At 44.4% G+C, this 20988-nt stretch overlaps 1 protein-coding gene across 2 annotated transcripts in view; it reads left to right on the top strand.

Annotated features, from left to right (window-relative positions):
* LOC129697486 (EF-hand calcium-binding domain-containing protein 12-like) overlaps window positions 1-18625 on the top strand; it is a 65709-nt gene extending 47084 nt beyond the window's left edge. Inside the window, exons 8-11 of one of the 2 annotated variants that reach the window (XM_055636110.1) lie at window positions 4056-4187; window positions 6112-6225; window positions 13182-13283; window positions 14961-18625. In XM_055636110.1, the coding sequence (XP_055492085.1) occupies window positions 4056-4187; window positions 6112-6225; window positions 13182-13283; window positions 14961-15213 (601 nt within the window). In that variant the 3' untranslated portion in view covers window positions 15214-18625. The remainder of the gene's footprint in view (window positions 1-4055; window positions 4188-6111; window positions 6226-13181; window positions 13284-14960) is intronic. The other variant, XM_055636109.1, reaches the window with a different exon arrangement.
* The last annotated feature ends 2363 nt before the right edge of the window (window positions 18626-20988 follow it).

Below are 20988 nucleotides of genomic sequence, written 5' to 3' on the forward strand. Positions count from 1 at the left end.
AAATATATACACACATGAATAAATAAACTGATAAAGTGCAAATAACAGAAAATGGTTATTAATAATCAGAGTTTTGTCTGAGCCAGGTTTAATAGCCTGATGGCTGTGGGGAAGTAGCTATTCCTGAACCTGGTTGTTGCAGTCTTCAGGCTCCTGTACCTTCTACCTGAAGGTAGCAGGGAGATGAGTGTGTGGCCAGGATGGGTTTGATGATACTGCCAGCCTTTTTGAGGCAGCGACTGCGATAAATCCCCTCGATGGAAGGAAGGTCGGAGCCGATGATGGACTGGGCAGTGTTTACTACTTTTTGTAGTCTTTTCCTCTCCAGGGCGCTCAAATTGCCGAACCAAGCCACGATGCAACCGGTCAGCATGCTCTCTACTGTGCACCTGTAGAAGTTAGAGAGAGTCCTCCTTGACAATCCGACTCTCCGTAATCTTCTCAGGAAGTAGAAGCGCTGATGAGCTTTCTTGATAATTGCGTTAGTGTTCTCGGACCAGGAAAGATCTTCAGAGATGGGCACGCCCAGGAATTTGAAGCTCTTGACCCTTTCAACCGACCCGTTGATATGAATGGGGCTGTGGGTCCCCCTCCTACTCCTTCCAAAGTCCACAATCAGTTCCTTGGTTTTGCTGGTGTTGAGGGCCAGGTTATTGCGCTGGCACCATATGGACAGTTGCTCGATCTCTCTTCTATATTCTGACTCATCCCCATCAGTGATACACCCCACAATGGTGGTGTCGTCAGCGAACTTGATGACGGAGTTCGCACTGTGGTTCGCTACGCAGTCATGGGTATAGAGTGAGTACAGCAGGGGGCTGAGCACGCAGCCTTGAGGTGCTCCCGTGCTGATTGTTATTGAGGCTGACACATTTCCACCAATACGAACAGACTGTGGTCTGTGAATGAGGAAGTCGAGGAGCCAATTGCAGAGGGATCCGCAGAGATCCAGTTCTGCGAGTTTGGTATCCAGCTTGGAGGGGATGATTGTGTTAAATGCCGAGCTGTAATCAATGAATAACAGCCTGACATATGAGTTTTTGTTGTCCAAGTGGTCCAGAACGTAGTGGAGGGCCAGCGAGATCGCATCCACCGTTGATCTGTTGTGGCGGTAAGCGAACTGCAGTGGGTCCAGGTTTTTGTCGAGGTAGGAGTTGATTTGCTCCATGATCAACTTCTCAAAGCACTTCATCACCACAGGCGTTAGTGCCACTGGTCGATAGTCATTGAGGCACGTCACCTTACTCTTCTTGGGCTGCCAAATTACAAGGCAAATTTCAATTTAATGGGCATTCTTAGCATGTTAGGTCGCCATTGTCAGCAGATCATTCAACTGGTTGTCTTTCTTAGGCTGAATTTTCCGTGTTTTGGTCATCATTTGCCCTTCAACCAACTACAAAACAGTACAAATTAACTGGTCATAAGCTAGAAAAAGTGCCAAGGAAAATTACGAGGATGTTGCAGGTCTCGATGGCCTTATCTATATTAAGTTGGAATGGCTCGGACTTCATTCCTTGAGTGCAGGAGACAGAGGATGATCTTATAAAGGAGTATAAAAACATGTGGGGTATACGTAGGATGAATGCACAGTCTTTTTTTTCTAGTGTTAAAGAGGGAACTGCAGATGCTGGAGAATCGAAGGTTACACAGAAAAGCTGGAGAAACTCAGCGGGTGCAGCAGCATCTATGGAGCGAAGGAAATAGGCAACGTTTCGGGCCGGAACCCTTCTTCAGACTGATCAGGGGTGGGGGTGGGTGGGGACAAGAAAGGGAAAAGGAGGAGTAGCCGGAAGGCTGGAGGGTGGGAGGAGACAGCAGGGGAGCTGAGGAAGGGGAGGAGACAGCAAGGACTAACAGAACTGGGAGAAGTCGATGTTCATGCCCCGGGGTGCAGACTCCCCAAACGGAATATGAGGTGCTGTTCCTCCAATTTCCGGTGCTGCTCGCTGTGGCCATGGAGGAGACCCAGGACAGAGAGGTCGGAGACGGAGTGGGAGGGGGAGTTGAAGTGCTGAGCCACCGGGAGGTCAGCTAGGTTATTGCGGACCGAGCGGAGGTGTTCGGCGAAACGATCGCCCAACCTCCGCTTGGTCTCACCGATATAGATCTGCTGACATCTAGAGCAGCGGACGCAATAGATGAGGTTGGAAGAGATGCAGGTAAACCTCTGTCGCACCTGGAACGATTGCTTGGGTCCCTGAAAGGAGTTGAGGGGGGTTTCAACTCCTTTCAGGGACCCAAGCAATCGTTCCAGGTGCGACAGAGGTTTACCTGCATCTCTTCCAACCTCATCTATTGCGTCCGCTGCTCTAGATGTCAGCAGATCTATATCGGTGAGACCAAGCGGAGGTTGGGCGATCGTTTCGCCGAACACCTCCGCTCGGTCCGCAATAACCTAGCTGACCTCCCGGTGGCTCAGCACTTCAACTCCCCCTCCCACTCCGTCTCCGACCTCTCTGTCCTGGGTCTCCTCCATGGCCACAGCGAGCAGCACCGGAAATTGGAGGAACAGCACCTCATATTCCGTTTGGGGAGTCTGCACCCCGGGGGCATGAACATCGACTTCTCCCAGTTCTGTTAGTCCTTGCTGTCTCCTCCCCTTCCTCAGCTCCCCTGCTGTCTCCTCCCACCCTCCAGCCTTCCGGCTACTCCTCCTTTTCCCTTTCTTGTCCCCACCCACCCCCACCCCTGATCAGTCTGAAGAAGGGTTTCGGCCCGAAACGTTGCCTATTTCCTTCGCTCCATAGATGCTGCTGCACCCGCTGAGTTTCTCCAGCTTTTCTGTGTAACCTTTTTTTTCTAGTGTTTTTTTTCTAGGGTTGCGCAATCAAGAACTAGAGGGATGAGAAGCAAAATTAAGATGAGAAGCAAAAGATTTAATAGGAACTATTGAGGGGGATATTTTTCCAACTGTTTTCATACTATTCCTGTTCTTGAAAAGTGAAGACGATATCTTTTTTTTGGAGGGGGGTGTTTTTTTGTTATTATTTGAGATTTTCCACATCTGCAGTTCTTTGATTTATATTCATTGATGATATTTTATCTGTGCTCATTGACTGCAACTTGCCCAGCGGGGGTGAGGTGGGGTGGCATGGGCCCAGCGGGGGTGGCGTGGGGCAGCGGGGGTGGCATTGGCCCAGTGGCGGTGATGTGGCGTGGGCCCAGCGGGGGTGGCGTGGGCCCAGCATGGGTGGTGGGGGTGGTGTGTGCCCAGCGGGGCTGGCGTGGGCGGAAGATGGCTTGGGCCTTAGCGGCCCAGCCGCAGCGGCATCTGGTGTTCGGGTTACAGCCGCTGGGTTCAAATTCATCCAATCCCGCCCGGCGATGGGAGGACGCCAGGCTGGTTGCCAGGCTGGCCGTTGGCGAGGCTCCGACGCTGGAACCGCACCTACCCCCCCTCCCCTCCCTCCCTCGGGCCCGGAGAATTGGGTTACCAAATCATCCCGCGGGCTGGATTAGACGCCCTCACAGACTCCCCCTCCTGCAACGTGATATTCCACTACTTACCTGGGGTAGACGCGATGCATCAAGCTCAATGTGTGGAGTACAAATGGCAGTCTGATCCTACCCGGGCCCACTGCGCACGCGCGGAGAGATGGCGTCAGTTTGCTTCGCTTCCCCAACTGTGCAGGCGCGGATGGCCGCATTTTTTCTCCCCCAAATCATCCAGCGGCCAGAACCAGAATTTCAGGCGATTTCCGACAAAGTGGAAACGCTGATTGCGCTCCGATTTTAAAATAAAATTTTCCCGGGATTTTTTCTTACTCTGGGGGGAAAAGGGGGGGTGCGGTCGCACCCAACGCACCCCCCCCTTCGGACGGCCATGGCAGAGGGTGTGTTTAAGCAATAAGATAATTAGGAGTGAACTGAGGAAGAACTTTTTCATACAGAGGGTGTTGGCAATGTGAAACTCACTGCCTGAGTTTGGGGCAGGTACTTTCTCAACGTTTAGGAAGTATCTGGAGGAGCACGTGAATTGCTAATGGGTTTGTTTTGGGCAGGTACTGAATACCAAACAGAACTGAAATCCCTGCGAGTAATTCTCTATCTTACAGATATCCCGAGCGGCTCATGGTGGATAACTTCAACCAAGAATTAAAGCATACGGAAGTGAAAGTCGAGGTAGGAATGCAACAGGACACCAGTCAACTGGAGGAAGCCAGTGAAGAAGCAGAATCAAAATTGAGGTAGTGCACTTCCACGCCTACCCTTTCTCAATTTACCCCTTGACTCCTAAGGCTGCCAAATTACAAGGCAAATTTCAATTTAATGGGCATTCTTTGCATGTTAGGTCGCCATTGTCAGCAGATCATTCAACTGGTTCTGTCTTCCTTAAGCTGAATTTTCCATGTTCTGATCATCATTTGCCCTTCAACCAACTGCAAAACAGTGCAAATTAACTGGTCATAAGCTAGAAAAAGTGCAGAGGAAATTTACGAGGATGTTGCAGGTCTCGAGGGCCTTAGCTATATTAAGTTGGAAAGGCTCGGACTTCATTCCTTGAGTGCAGGAGACAGAGGATGATCTTATAAAGGAGTATAAAAACATGTGGGGTATACGTAGGATGAATGCACAGTCTTTTTTTTCTAGGGTTGCGGAATCAAGATCTAGAGGGCATAGATTTAAGATGAAAAGCAAAAGATTTAATAGGAACTATTGAGAGGGATCTTTTTTCCTACTGTTTTCCTGCTGTTCCAGTTCTTGAAAAGTGAAGACGATATTTTTTTTTGGAGGGGGGTGTTTTTTTGTTATTATTTGAGATTTCCCACATCTGCAGTTCTTTGATTTATATTCATTGATGATATTTTATCTGTGCTCATTGACTGTAACTTACATAATGCAGTTCAGGGAGCCTGTGTTGATCCATTTTTCAATATTCCTCTCCTAATGGAATGCTGTATTCAAGGTGATACTTACATTGCACATTGAAGGCCGGGTAGTTTTTAAATCAGTGGAGAGTAAGCTATTGGAGAGGATTTCTGGTGACATAATAGGATTTAATATCATTTGGAAAAGTTTGGGATTAATAGGGATGGTCAGCAGGGCCTTTTGAGGGGAAAGTCATGTATGATAAACTTGGATGAGTGTTTTGAGGCTGTGACAAGGATGATTGATAATAAAACGGTGTGAATTTTGGAGCACCACTCATTATCACACGATGCCATTCACTTTTGTATTGAGTTGGAATCGCAGATGGCTGTACTCATCTGGAGAGATCTTTTTCCAGGTTGTTTAAGTCCTGTGGCTTAAATAATTGACGTCTGACAACCACAGCTTAATAGAAAGTCAATCTGAAATGGTAACTGCATCTTTCCCCAAACATGCATCCTGATCCACTGAATATTTTCCACATTCTCCATTGTTATTTCATCTTCATTTAAGTGAAGATATTTCCAACCATGTCTTCAGTACTAAAATGGGAATATTTTTCTATTGCCACCATCTTTCTTGTATCGAGTACTGTTGGCCATTTATAATATATAGAATGAATCAAGTTTGTCATAAATTGGTTTATGCAACAGGGAGACTCTCAGACAATGTTTTTTTTTTCATACACATACTTGGTCCTCCTATTTGCTCTATCATTTCCAATCACTGTTCATAGTATTTTTGGAAATACAGTATTAATCTGATCTATTGGTTGAAGCATCACTTAGCTCTGTCTGCATTTAGTGTTTGGCACACATGTAATCTTGTGTTGTAACTGCACCAGGTTGACATAATTCTTTAAATATACCTGCACCCATCATATCTTCTGGACTCCTTACTGGACCTGGCATGATCTCTTGGCTTGATAACAATGGGTCAAAGATAGAGATACACCAGGTCATGCGTTTACAGACTATCACATTGCAATCACATTTAAAAGATCATCATCCTGTAATTCTTACCACAGAAACAGGCTGCTCTGAGCTACATTTCCAGCATTTTCTATTTTAATTCCAGCATCTGAAAATTTGTTATTCAATTACAAACGTATGTTTCTGTCGGTGCTTTCATTCAGGCTTCTAAACATCATCGTATTTTGTAAACCATTGTAAAATAACTGCAAGAAGTACCAAAGAGAGCAGGTAAATCTGTGAATAATTCTTGATCTCACTGCTGTCCTAGGCAACTTATCATTGTTGATGAACTGACACCGAGAAAGGAAATGATCCAAATTAAGGTGCAGCCGGACAACAATCAACTAAAGAAACCTAATGACAAGCTAGAGTCAACTCCAAGGTAATGCTCTTTCACTTTCTTCACCTCCCTTTACTTTCTTCTTCATTCTTCAAGATGACAAATTTTTGAAAGCTTTTCAAAAATATTTAAATTAAGACGACCCAAATACAGAATTTATTATTTTCGGAGCAAGGGAAAGTTCTGAACTAACTATATTTCAAAGATGTTTCCTAAACTAGAAGCTATTTCAAGGCATTCTTTTATCAATGCTCCAGCCAGTGTCAGCTATTCATTCATCTGGCCCTGCCTGTCTTCACACTGAAAATCGCATGCGTATCTTAACCAGCAGCAAAGAATTGTCCTACTCTTTGAGCCATTATTCTCAATTAAGTCAAGAACCAGTATTATCACCTCATTCATTTTGTTCCTCACAAGGGCTAATTTCCATGATATAGGAGCATTTTGCACTTATTTATGTGATCAATTCATGACGAAATTTTGGTTTGCACATATTTTAAAGTACTTACTCCCATTTTGTGGTGGAAATCCCACTCACTGCGACATGGGATGGGGCACTCAAGGGCATGAATCACCCTAACATAGCTGATAAATTCATGCAAGTCTTAGTCATACAGCATGGAAACAAGCCTTTTAGCCCAACTCATTCATGCCGACCGAGATGCCCCATCTCAGCTAGTTCCATTTGCCCAGGTTTTACCCATATCCCTCTAAAAGCTTCCTATCCATGCACCTGGCCACAATGTCTTTCAAATGTTGTAACTGTATCCACCTCTACCACTCCTGTGGCCGGTCATTCCATATGCCCACCACCTTCTGTATAAAAAACCTTTGTCTCAGGTGGCAAACTTGTCATTTTAAATCTTTTCACTCTCAACTTAAAGGTTTAGATTCCTCTACCCTTGGAAAAAGACAGTGACTGTCCACCTTATCTATCCCCGTCATGTTTTTATAAACCTCGCAAAGACTTCAGAAATTTTGGAAGGAAATTTTTGAAAGCTTTTCAAAAATATTTAAATTAAAACGAACACAAATACAGAATTGATTATTTTCGGAGCAAGTGAAGCCTGTTCTGAACTAACTATATTTCAAAGATGTTTCCAAAAGTATGGTTTGATATCGGCAAAAAAACGTATACTTAAATTCTGGAAACATGCTCCTATCCCAACGTTTAAAATGTGGATCACAAATATGTCGGAAATATTACATCTCGAGGAAATGAGACTCGTTCTAGCAGGAAAACAAGAACATTACTTAAGAATATGGTCACCTTTTATTGATCAGTTGCAAGTATAATATGTTGCAGCATAACTCTAAAAAGTTATTGTTTTAGAACTAGGTGATGGGTGTGAATCGTTATGAATTAGGCGCATTCCCTTTATTGTTTGTTTAGCTCTTTGATTTGTTTACCTTCTTTGGATTTTTTCTTATTTCCTTTCCCTTCCTAAGGCCCTCTCTTCATTGAGGTCTGTTTTCTTTTCTTTTTTCTTTCCTTTTTTTTCTTCACATTCTCAAGCACGCAGTTTACTTAAACATCATCATTCATTTAACGGCAATTACTGCAGACTACACTTCACAACTATCCTCATTCTTCTCTTCTTTCTCTTTCTCTCTTTTTCTATCACAGCTTAAAGTTTAAAAAAAAGAGAAGTTGTACACAAAATGTATTATATTGTATATCATGATTAAGATGTATGTACAATGCTTTTAATTTTTTTTTTAATGTTTTAAAAATGTTTTTTTTAATTAAATAAACCTCTCTAAGATCACCCCTCAGTCTCCTACTTTCCAGGAACACAGTCCCAGCCTATCCAGTCTATTGTTATAACTCAAGCCCACCAGTCCTGACGACATCCTTGTGAATCTTTTCTGCACCCTTTCCAGCTTAATTACATCTTTACTATGGTATTGTGACCAAAACTACAGGCAATATTCCTGATGTGGTCTCACCAAGGTCTTGTAGAGCTGTGACATGACGTTCCAGCTCTTGTACACAATGGCCAGTGTGATGAAGGCAAGTGCGACCTACACCTATCATTGCTTTGCCCACCTTTATCACCACTTTTAGGAAACTATGTACTTGTACCCTTTGGTCTCTCTGTTCTACAATACTCCCCAGGGCCAGGCCATTCATCATGTAAATTGACAATAAAGCATGGAGCAAACCCTGTGGATCAAAATAATGTAAATAAAAGGTTCCAGTTGGGATATGAAGTTTTGACCATCAGCTCTGCCACAATTTTTATCGCTTCATAAGCATTGCTGACAAATAATACAACATCTCTATATTGTGTATATAATCTCTGGCCTCTTAATGAACATGCACTTCACGGTGTCGTTGGTCTATACATGCAACAGCCATTCAGTTGGCAGCAAGCCATGCTGCTGCTCCCAAGTTGTCCCCACTTGCCTTAAAGCCACCTCCATCGTGCCAGTGCCAAAACACTCCACTGCGGCAAGCCTCAACGACTTCCGCCCAGTTGCACTTACCCCCCATCATCACCAAGTGCTTCGAGAGGCTGGTCCTGGCACACCTCAAAAGCTGCCTACCCCCCACACTGGATCCCTATCAGTTTGCCTACCGCAAGAACAGGAGTACGGAGGATGCCATCTCAACGGCACTTCACTCCGCCCTCTCCCACCTTGACAACAGAGACACTTATGTAAGAATGCTGTTCATCGATTACAGCTCAGCATTCAACACCATTATTCCATCAAAACTGATCACCAAACTCGGTAACCTGGGCATCGACCCCTCCCTCTGCAACTGGATACTGGACTTTCTAACCAACAGACCCCAGTCTGTGAGGTTAGACAAGCACACCTCTTCAACCCTCACCCTGAACACCGGCGTTCCTCAGGGCTGTGTGCTGAGCCCCCTCCTCTACTCCCTCTTCACCTATGACTGCACACCTGTACATGGTACTAACACCATCATCAAGTATGCAGATGATACAACGGTGATTGGCCTCATCAGCAACAACGATGAGCTGGCCTACAGGGAGGAGGTCCAGCACTTAGCAGCATGGTGCGCTGACAACAACCTGGCCCTTAACTCCAAGAAGACCAAGGAGCTCATTGTAGACTTCAGGAAGTCCAGAAGCGGCACGCACACCCCCATCCACATTAACGGGACGGAGGTGGAACGTGTTTCTAGCTTCAGGTTCCTGGGAGTCAACATCTCCGATGACCTCTCTTGGACCCACAATACCTCTACTCTGATCAAGAAGGCTCATCAGCGTCTCTTCTTCCTGAGGAGACTGAAGAAGGTCCATCTGTCTCCTCAGATCCTGGTGAACTTCTACCGCTGCACCATCGAGAGCATCCTTACCAACTGCATCACAGTATGGTATGGCAACTGCTCTGTCTCCGACCGGAAGGCACTGCAGAGGGTGGTGAAAATTGCCCAACGCATCACCGGTTCCACGCTCCCCTCCATTGAGTCTGTCCAAAGCAAGCGCTGCCTGCGGAGGGCGCTCAGCATCGCCAAGGACTGCTCTCACCCCAACCATGGACTGTTTACCCTCCTACCATCCGGGAGGCGCTACAGGTCTCTCCGTTGCCGAACCAGCAGGTCGAGGAACAGCTTCTTTCCGGCGGCTGTCACTCTACTAAACAACGTACCTCGGTGACTGCCAATCACCCCCCCCCCCGGACACTTATTATTTATTTTTTATTCAAATCGTTTGCTATGTCGCTCTTCAAGGGAGATGCTAAATGCATTTCGTTGTCTCTGTACTGTACACTGACAATGACAATTAAAATTGAATCTGAATCTGAATCTGAATCTGAAGACATAAAAGCACCCCAAAGATTTTTGTACCAGCATTTTAAAGCCATTTGGGCATTATAGCTCCAAGTAACATTGATATCCAATTTCAGGACAAAATATTGTTGCTGACCGCGAGGAAGACAATTTTAGGGTATATTGCAATTTAACTGCTGATCAACATTGCAGCATCCCAAGCAACATTCTGCACCATCTCCAGTGCAATTACATGCTGTTGCCTGGGATGCTGCAATGTTGATCAGCTGTTAAATTGAGTGGAGTAATGAAATATGAGATTTATGTATTTTGGTAGGTCCAGTGAGTGTAGGACTAATACTTGTGGGGCCCAAGGAAGTACTAAGGAACAGAGGGACCTTATCATTAGCTTGATAAGTTCTTAGAGGTACCAGGACACATAGGTAAGATGGTGAAGAAGTTATATGTTTGCCTTCATTAATTGGAGCTTAGAATATGCGAATGGATGTCATGGTACAACTTCATCGAACTTTAGTTACGACACAGCTGTAGTATTATATTCAGTTCTGCAAGCCACACTTTAAGAAGCATCTAATTGCACTGGAGAGGGTGCAGAATGTTGCCTGGGATGCTACTTTTCAGTTTGAGGAAAGATTGGTTCTCTTGGCGGAGGGAGCATCTGATATAGGTACACAAGGTTTTTAAGGACATATATAGAGTGGATGCTGAGAAACTTTTCCCCCAATGGCGATGTCTAACAGCAGATTGCATAAAAAAGGGTTAGAGAGGATCTGAGGAATTATTTTTCACCCCGAGCTTGGTTTTGTTTGAAATACATTGCTTACTCACCTAGACCGCCAAGATTCAAGATTCAAGATTCAATTTAATTGTCATTTGGACCCCTTGAGGTCCAAACGAAATGCCGTTTCTGCAGCCATACATTACAAACAAATAGACCCAAGACACAACATAATTTACATAAACATCCATCACATCGCTGTGATGGAAGGCCAAATAAACTTATCTCTCCACTGCACTCTCCCCCCCCCCCGATGTCAGAGTCAAAGTCAAAGCCCCCGGCTGGCAATGGCGATTGTCCCGCGGCCATTAAAGCCACGCCGGGTGGTGCGAGGTCGCACACCGGGTCTTGATGTTAGAGCCCCCGGCGGGCGCTCGCAGAGTCCCGCGGCCATTCCAAGCCGCGCAGGGCGGTGATGTCAGGCCCCGCTCCAGGAGCTCTTCGACCCCGCAACTCGGGCGGGAGAAGTCGCCGTTGCGAGAGCCCTGAAAAGCGGTCTCCCTCCAGGGACCCGCAGGCTCCCGGTGCCGCCGTCCGCCAGACCCGCAGTTGCAGCCTCCGAATCTCCGGAGGTCGGGCCGCAGCAGCAGCAGCGCTCCACCGCTCCACCCGCTCCGGACTCGGCCAGCTCCGCGACGGTGAGGTGAGTCGTTGCAGCCCTAACGACAACGGAGACCCGACAAAGAAAAGGTCGGGTCTCCCGTGCAGGGAGAGATTTAAAAGTTACCCCCTCCCTCACACCCCCCCCCCCCACACACACACCCCAACAAAAAATAACAAAAACTACATAAAAACATAGACAAAAAATAATAAAAACGCAGACGGGCTGCAGAAGCCGCTGCTGACGAGAGTCGCGCCGCCTACCTCGCATAGGAGACCTATGCGAGGATTTTGTTTGTTGATTTGAGCTCTGCTTTTAACACCATTGTGCCAGAGCTACTACATATCAAACTTTCCAAGTTGACTGTGCCTGAACCCCTCTGTCGGTGGATCACCAGCTTCCGGACAGACAGGAAGCAGCATGTGAGGCTGGGAAAGCACATCTCGGACCCGCAGACCCTCAGCATAGGAGCACCGCATGGCTGCGTACTCTCCCCTCTCCTCTACTTTCTCTACACCAATGACTGCACCTCCACTGACTCCTCTATCAAACTTCTCAAGTTTGCGGACGACACAACCCTGATTGGACTGATCCAGGATGGGGAGGAATCTGCCTATAGACAGGAAGTGACACAGCTGGTGTCCTGGTTCCATCACAACAACCTGGAGCTCAATGCTCTTAAGACAGTGGAATTGATTGTAGACTTTAGGAAAGCTCCCCCTCCCCTCACTCCACTCACCGTCAATAACACCACAGTCACATCTGCGGAGTCTTTTAAGTTCCTGGGAACCATCATCTACAAGGACCTTAAGTGGGGGGCCACCATCGACTCCACAATCAAAAAGGCACATCAGAAAATGTACTTCCTGCGGCAGCTGAGGAAGCACAATCTGCCACAGGCAATGATGGTCCAATTCTATTCGGCCATTGTAGCGTCTGTTCTCACCTTCTCCATCATGGTCTGGTTTGGCTCAGCCACCAAGCACGACACCTGGAGGCTCCTGCGAATCGTCCGATCAGCTGAGCAAGTTATTGTCTGCAACCTTCCCTCCATTGACGAACTGTACACTGTAAGGGCCAGGTAGTGAATGGGTAAGATCATCTCTGACCCTCTCACCCTAGCCACAAACTCTGGAAGGCGACTCCGGACTGTCACAACTGCCACAGCCAGACATACAAACAGCTTTTTTTCCACGAGTAGTAGCTCTACTCAATAACCAAAAATCTGTGGCCTCCTTTTGTTCTGGTATTTTATTTAATTCACATGTTTGATCGATAATGTTTTATTATTAATGTTTTATGTGTCATTCCTAACTCTCACGATATGTGATGTTGTCACTTGCGGGCGGAGTGCCAAAGCAAATTCCTTGTATGTGAATACTTGGCCAATAAACCTATTCATTCATTCATTGCGAAGGTGATGGAGGCAGTGCTCTCACAAATTGTCATAAGTGTCTTCATGTGCACAGACATAGACAAAGGACAAAGAATAGTACAGTACAGGAACAAATCACCATGTCTGTGCCTAACCTAATGCCAAATTTAACAATTGTCTACTGCCTGCAACTTATCCATATTCTCCATTCCCTGCATATTCATGTGCCGATCTAAAATCCACTTAAACGCCACTATTGGATCTACTTTCACCACCACCCCTGGCATCGTGTTGCAGGCACCTACCACTCACTGTATAAAAAACTTGTCCCACACATCTCCTTTAAAGGTTTCCCCTCTGACCTTAAAGCTTGCCCCTCTGACCCTCTAGCCTTTAACATTTCCACCCACGCAAAAAGGTTCTACCCTCTCTTTGTCTCTCATAATTTTCTAACTGAATGTTTTCACAATATGTCAAGGATCGCAGCACCCCAGGATCACAACATGGGTGCAAGTGTACCGGTTCCAACGAGCAGCACGCAAAAACACATGACACCAGAAGATTATGTAAAGTTCAAAAGGTTAGTTCAGAATGAAATTGGTGAACGTTGTGGAGATTTTGTGCTTAGGAACAACAGAGCACATGGCGGCAGCTTAATGTAGCTACATACCTTGCTGCCAGCTCAGAGTCTAACGCAACATTTGAAGGTTGGCCAGCTGATTAGGCAAACCAGGTCTGCAGAGTGTTGCGAAGTTCATTTTTAGCCTTCAATATGATCATTACCACGACAAACATCACATAGCATCATTTTCAGGAACTTTACAAAATCAGCAAAAATGTGGCAAATATTAGATTATTTCTTCCTTTTCTGCCTTGATTCTACTTCTTGTGTCCTCTGTCTTCCTACTCAACTTCCTTTCTTAACAGTAAGTTCTAGTTTGAACCCTTATGGATAACCCCAGCAGGCACTCTCTAAGGACATTCGCCCCAGTCCTGCCCAGGTGTAACCCATCCAGTCTGTACTGGTCCATTTGTTCCCAATCTTCTGCTGAATCAGTCCAGTGTGTCACAGCTCTGATTTACTTCCATCCTCGCCCCCATCCCCTCTCTCTGCACTATTTTTCAAATAACATATTTATCCAATATACCAATGAGCTCTTCCTTTCAAATAATCTTTTAACTCCCTACTTTCAGATTGTAGGACTTCATTACTTTTTTGAGCTAATATTTCTGATAATGATATGTACAGTGACTTATAACTGTTCACCCTTCCCTTCCATGATGTCGTGCAGCAACTCAAGACATCCCTCATATCAAGGAGGCAGTATGCTAACCTGGAGTCTCAATTATGACTGTAGAAACGCCAAACCATTTATAATGAAATCTCTAATCACTAACACCTCCCCACACATTTTCCTTCTCCCCTATACAGCAAATGGTGCCATGAACAATTTTGCTGCTGCTGCCACCTTTCTCAAAGAAGACATCTCCCCTAGTAGTATCCAAAGAGGTATATCCATTGGAAAGGGGAATGGCTACAGATTCATGCAACATCTGCCTTCCTCTATACTGCCTGGCAGTTACCCATTGCCTTTCTACATGACTGAATGGGTCATCCTCATACATCTCTGCTTCACAGTGAATCCACCTGCAGTTCCAGCTCCAGGTCCGTATTGTGATTAGCTAGGCACACTTCTTGCATACAGTGATGCTGGCGTTTTCCCCAAGTTGTCACATTGTGCAGCAGGAACAATCCACAGGTCTGAGCTCAACTTCCATGAATTAACTTTAAATTACTCTGAATTAAGTTATATTGAATGTAACTACTGTAAACACACTGGGGCTTATCCATTGAGTTTCTGCTGACCGTCAAACACTTGTTTACACTTATTGTACACTAATTCAATTTTATTCTCCCCACAATACTACCAACTCCTCCAGATCTATCACTCCCTAGAGGGCGGGGTCAATTTATAGTGCCCAATCAACCAACCAACCCATAAGCCTGTGGGGTGCGAGAGGAAACTAGAGCAGCTAAAACCCACTTGGTCACAGGGAAAATGTGCAAACTCCACACCAACACCAGGGCCATCAAGATTGAATCCAAGTCACTGGAGCTGTTCGCCAGCAGCGTCATTAGCTGCACTACAATGCTATGTCATGAGAGATTTCAAAATATTAAAAGTGCTTGCAAATGTCATTCACTGTGTTGAAATGCATATGTTATGAATGTTCTTATATTCATTTTCTTTGCCAGAAAGTTAAAAGGGAAGCTTCCATCAGTGGCATCTCCTGTACAGGACGTCTTTTGGCCTGGCCGCATGCTGGAAAAGGTGCGCATGTACCTCCCAAATGCTAAGCTACAGCATGAGGAAGTGTTGTTCAGTAAAATCCAGAAAGGTACGACTTTCAGCTCCAACATCTATCACAATGAGAAGACTTGGCCCATTAGTGACCAGGGATATCTTATGTGTGGAGATATTGAAAGGAAGAAGCGTTACATCCTTTGATCAACCTGCCCAGGGTAGATTGGGCTGTTCATACAGCTTGACCCTTGTGACTGCGAAGCTCTCAGAAACTTGTCTAATCCTTCCTTTGAAAAATGGGAAACAACATGGACTTCTGCGAAAAGACAGTGTGCAGGAATCTGATCTGATCAACTTAGGATCAGCATTAAATAAGAGATCAAGATTCCACACAAATCCTTCTACCTTCATAACTTAGCAGCTTAAAAACTCTCTTCTCGAATTTCTGTGCTCAGTAATAGTGATTCAACATCACGTTAATTCAATTTTAATTAATTAAACACAATATTTTACTTATATTTCCCATCTTTTATTTATTTCATTCATCTCAGGCAGTTAAACTAACACTCTGCACAGAACTAGGGCTCTGGGATCTACATAAAACTCCCTAGTTATGTGTACATATAAGTGGGCATTCAGGATTCATTTCATATATTAAGATTTTAACTTGTTTTTATCTCTTCTGTCTTCATGGTTCTTACTGCAATTAGGAATAGTAAACTGCTTCAAATATTCATCCTCAGAAGGTTTTAGGAAAAGTGCGGCATGGTGGTGCAGTGGTAAAGTTGCTGCCTTACAGCGCCAGAGGCCTCAGTTCAATCCTGACTACAGGTGCTATCTGTGTGTAGTTTGTACGTTCTCACTGTGACCGCGTTGTTTTCTCTGGGAGCTCCAGTTTCCTCCCACAGTCCAAAGATGTGCAGATTTGTAGGTTAATTGGTTTTGGTAAAATTGTAAATTATTCCGAGTGTGTGGGATAGTGCAAATGTATGGGGATCGCTGGTCGGCGTGGATTCGGTGGGCCAAAGGGCCTGTTTTCGTGCTGTGTCTCTAAAGTAAAGTCTAAAGTCTCTCTCTGCAGGTGCTGCCGGACCTGCTGAGTATTCCCAGCATTTTCATCAGGTCATATGTTATGGAATCATGCAGCACAGAAGTAGTCCATTTGACCCACCATGTCCATGCTGTATATCAAGTATCCATCTGTACAAAACCCACTTACCAGCATTTTGTCTGTGACCTTCTATGCCTAAGTGTAGGTATGTTACAAAACCTACCTGAATCGTCATTGGGAATCTGCCCTCAGCCATGTCCGCGATTTTGGCGCTGTTTGGAGGGGGCGGGTTTAAAACGCGATTTTTACTAGGCTGTACTAATCGCAGATGTTCAGCCTAGTAAATCATTAACGAAAAATCGTTGCAAGACCCGGTCGCAAAAGGTATTATTAGTTTTATAGGCCTCGATAATATAGTTATAATAGTTTTAAAATTACTGTCTGATTCCGCAACCTCTCGCAGCCCCAGGGTTTTATAAAGCAAACAATTAAAGGTATGTACCTTATTTTTACATTAAATGGGGCATATATATAACCCTGTAATTAAAGTTATCTATAGCGAGTAGTTCATTTTGGGCTTTTTATATCCCGCAGTATTTTTCTCGGCATTTGAGGGCACTAATCCAGCGCGATGTCAACGTTCTAAACCAGCGCGTTCACATGAACCCACTAGAAAGCCGATTTAAATGGGCATTTATTTACAGCAATTGAACACTAAATTCCTTCCATTTGGCCTATAAATTAATGTAAATTAGATATAAAAATCATGTTATATTGTGAATTATTTGTGAATAATCTTTGGACACTTAGGCTATTTAAAAATGTTAATCTTTCCTTAAGAAATGGGCTTTTGACTATCCAAGATCACAGCTTTTTTGTAATGTCCATTGAAAATCAATAGGGAACAAGATGCTAATTTCCGAGTATGAAAATGGCCATAACTTTTTTAATACTTGAGATATGAAAGTGAACTTGGTGTCAAATTAAACTTATTGTTATGCTTTATCTGATGGGATAAATTGCAGACTTGATTTTTAAAATCTCAAAATTTTGTAACATTGCTACTAAGTGATTGAAGTGATCATCCAGATATATGTTAAATGTTGTAAGAGAACCTGCCTCCAGGTCCTTTTAGATGACAACCAACCTCTGGGTATGAAGAGGATTACATTGGACCCTCTTATTCCTAACTTTAAACATATAGCAACCAAAATGCAGAAACAAAGAACTGCGGATGCTGGTTAATACACAAAAGGACATAAGGTGCTGGAATAACTCAGCAGGTCAGGCAGCATCTCTGGAGAACATGGATAAATGACATTTGTCCTTTTTTAAACATATAACCCTCGGCTTGTAGATACATTTGTTATGAAGAAAAGTTTCTCACTGTTCACCTGATCTGGTATCTGGACGGGGCGTCGAAGGACGAGAAGCCAAAGCGAAGAAGTGGAAGCCAAGATACCGAACGGAAACGACGCCAAAAACCGTATGCGTATTTGGCTTTTCGGCTTCGCGTCCGTTAGGTTATTTGGCTTTTTGCGTCGTTACCGTTTGGTACCTTGGCTTCCACCTGTCCATGCAGTCATCTTTAGAGATCTATGGACTTGTAGACAGACCATCATCTTTAATATTCACGAGGTGGCGCCAGCAATGACTGCCTCGCCAACAGTCTGTCCGTCCCTTCCTTCTTTGTGTTTTAATAGTATGTGTTAAATGTATGCTTTTAGTGTTCTTTAGCTTGTTTTATGTGGAGGGGTTGGGGGAAACTTTTTCTTATCTCTTACCTCGACAGTGATGCAATTTTTTTCCGTATCGTATCACCAACCGTACTGCACTTAAAATCGAGGAGTTGACAGCCTTTGCTGGAGTCCAACTTTTGAGAGCTCCACCGCGGGGAGCCCACGGGACTTTAACATCGCGGAGCCCGCGATCCCTTTGCCAGGGATCGACCTCGGAGCTCCATCCATAGGTGCTTGCAGACTTAACATCACAGAGCCCGCTGTCTCTGGTCAGAGACCGACTTTTTGAACTTGAAGCCGCAGGAGCTTCGATCGTCCTGACGCGGGAGCTTCAATCGCCCCGATGGATGGTTCGACAGCCCCGACCGCGGGAGAATAAAGAGGAAGTAGGTTGGACTTTTTTGCCTTCCATTATAGTGAGGCATGTGGGAAATCCGCTGTGGTGGATGTTTATGTTAACTTTTATGTAATTGGGTGTCTTGTTGATTTTTTTTGTTTGGCTCTATGGTAATTTGCATATCACTGTACCTTAATTGGTACATGTGACAATAAAAGACCTTTGAAAACTTTGAAAACCTGGAGCTCTACAGATTATTTATGCCATTTCATGGTCACACAAGATGAAATAAAAATAACTTCTGCATGTTGAAAACAAAACTGGATATTATTTTAAAAATTGTCCTGCCTTTATTTAGATCATAGACATTGTGACTCTTGCGTAGTAATTGGTATTAGTTTATTAGTCACTTGTGTCATGGTACACGTAACAATAATAAACGATGATTACTCATATATTCACCCTCTAAGTTTCCGATTAATATTATGTGCTATATTGTCATTAACATTTAGGTGACAAGAGACAACCCACACCAATCTTTTCTGCCTCTTGCTGTTTCTTAATTCCATCAAAGCTAATTTTCTGATCTGACATCCTTTTTTAGTTATCCATTCTTGAATGTCATTGGATGGCTTATCACTGTCTTCATTTTTTTTTTAGATGTTACATGGTATACTTTCAAGTGGAACGACTAAGTTACAGGGAGCACGAGAAACACGGGGATGGTCAAATTAAAATGAACTGATGCCAGGGAATTGTTAGGGAGCGTGGCAAACAGCACCTGTGGTTAAATAGTTAGCAGTTTATTGGGTTTTACTGTGATATCACAACTTATTTTAAATGCCACCCATTTTTTCACGGAATCCAGTAAATTAAAAGGAAGCACGTGATCAGTTTAAATTCAACCCAGCAATTGGGGCCATGTTGAGTTAGAATCTATTGTATGAGCCTATTGTCGGGCCCCACTGAGTTGCAAGGAAAGGATGATCCTGTTGAGTTGGAATGGAGAGTGAAAACTGGCTCCAGTGAGTTGGAAAGGAGCACAGGAATTAGGGGATCATTGAATGTGAGCCTAGGAAACAGAGCTTTGGTGGATTAGAAGCAGGTGTGGAAATCAGGATTCCAGTAAATTGGAATAGTGTGAGAACGTGGGAGTTCTATCACATTCATTTTTATACATGCTGGGGACTTGGCAAATACAATTTACCAATCTGCATTTTATCATCCATAACCCAATTCATAACCTCACCTCATTGGGGCTTCATAGATAATAAGTAAATACATATTTGAAAGATCAGCCTATGCAGCAATGTTACCGAGGGGAAATAAGGCCTGGTGAAGATAAGTTACGATTATTTTGAATGGTTGGATACATTTGAGGGGGCTAAGTTCCTGACTCCTTTCACTTGTAGCAACACAAGTAGATAGAAAGGCATATGACATTCTTGCCTTCATTGGACTGGACATTGAGAATAAAAGACAGGTTCTAGTCGTCCATTACAGAAAAGATGTGGAGCCTTTAGAGAGGATGCAAAATAGGTAATGCTGCCTAGATAAGAAGGTTTTAACTATAAGGAGAGGTTGGACAAAGTTGGATTGTTTTCTTTGGACCTAATAAAAGTATATAAAATTATGAAGGCTTAGATAGGGTAGACAGTCAGAATGTTTTCTCCCTGGTTGGAAATGCAAAAACTAGAGGGCATAACTCTAAGATGAGAGGGGCAAAGTTTATATGCAGTGCAAAATCTTTTGCACAGAGGGTTGTGGGTGCATGGAATGCACTGCCAGGGGTGGTGGTGGTGCAGGCAGATATGATAATGAAGTTTGAGACTTTTGAATAGACATGGAAATGCAGGGAATGGAGGCATATGGATCAGCAGATAAGAATTTGTCTTGGCATCATGTTCAGCACAGACATTGTGGGCAGAAGGGCCTGCTCACATACTGTACAGTTCTATGTAGAGAGAATGGTAGGTGACCAGAATGAGTCCAACATGATAGTGGCATTTGTGACTTTTAGATAAGCTCATACATATGCAGAGAATGGAGGGATTTAGATCATTTGCAGGCAGAGATGATTAATTTAGCATTATGTTCTGCATAGGCATTGTGGGCCTTGTTCCTGTGCAGTACTCTTCTCCATTCCATCTATGTCGTCATCTATTGTGGCGTAGATTTTTGTGTGTTCCTAAGTACAGGGGAGCACGTGATTTGTTGTTTCTTCTCATCTCTTAATTAAATGGGGACCCTTTTATTTCCCCCCTGGGGCCAATGGGTCATGGACAGGCCTCATTAAGTACTGGCCTAAGCACCTGTCACCTTTGTTACAGTGATAACAGCCAGCTCTGGTAGCTGGTGTTAAAATGATAATGAGCCAACAACTTGAATCACCAGACTGTTTAAGAATTACAAATGCTGGAAAAATCGAAGACAAAAATGCTGGAGAAACTCAGTGGGTGAGGCAGCATTTATGGAGAGAAGGAATAGGCGACATTTCGGGTCGAGGCCCTTCTTCAGACTGATGTCAGGGGCGGGGGGGAAAGAAAGAAAGTAGGTGGAGACAGTAGGACTTATGGGAGAACTGGAAAGGAGAGGGAAAGGAGGGAGAAAGCAAGGGCTATCTAAAATTAGAGAAGTCAATGTTCATACCACTGGGGTGTAAACTACCCAAGCGAAATATGAGGTGCTGTTTCTCCAATTTGCGCTGGCCTCATTCTGGCAATGGAGGAGGCCCAGGATGCAAAGGTCAGGTTGGTTAAGACGGAATGAGCGGAGGTGTTCAGCGAAGCGATTGCCGAGCCTGCGCTTGGTTTCGCCGATGTAGAGAAGTTGACACCTGGAACAGCGGATGC

This window comes from Leucoraja erinacea, chromosome 5 (assembly GCF_028641065.1).
Source record: "Leucoraja erinacea ecotype New England chromosome 5, Leri_hhj_1, whole genome shotgun sequence".
NCBI classification, from domain to species: Eukaryota; Metazoa; Chordata; class Chondrichthyes; order Rajiformes; family Rajidae; genus Leucoraja; species Leucoraja erinaceus.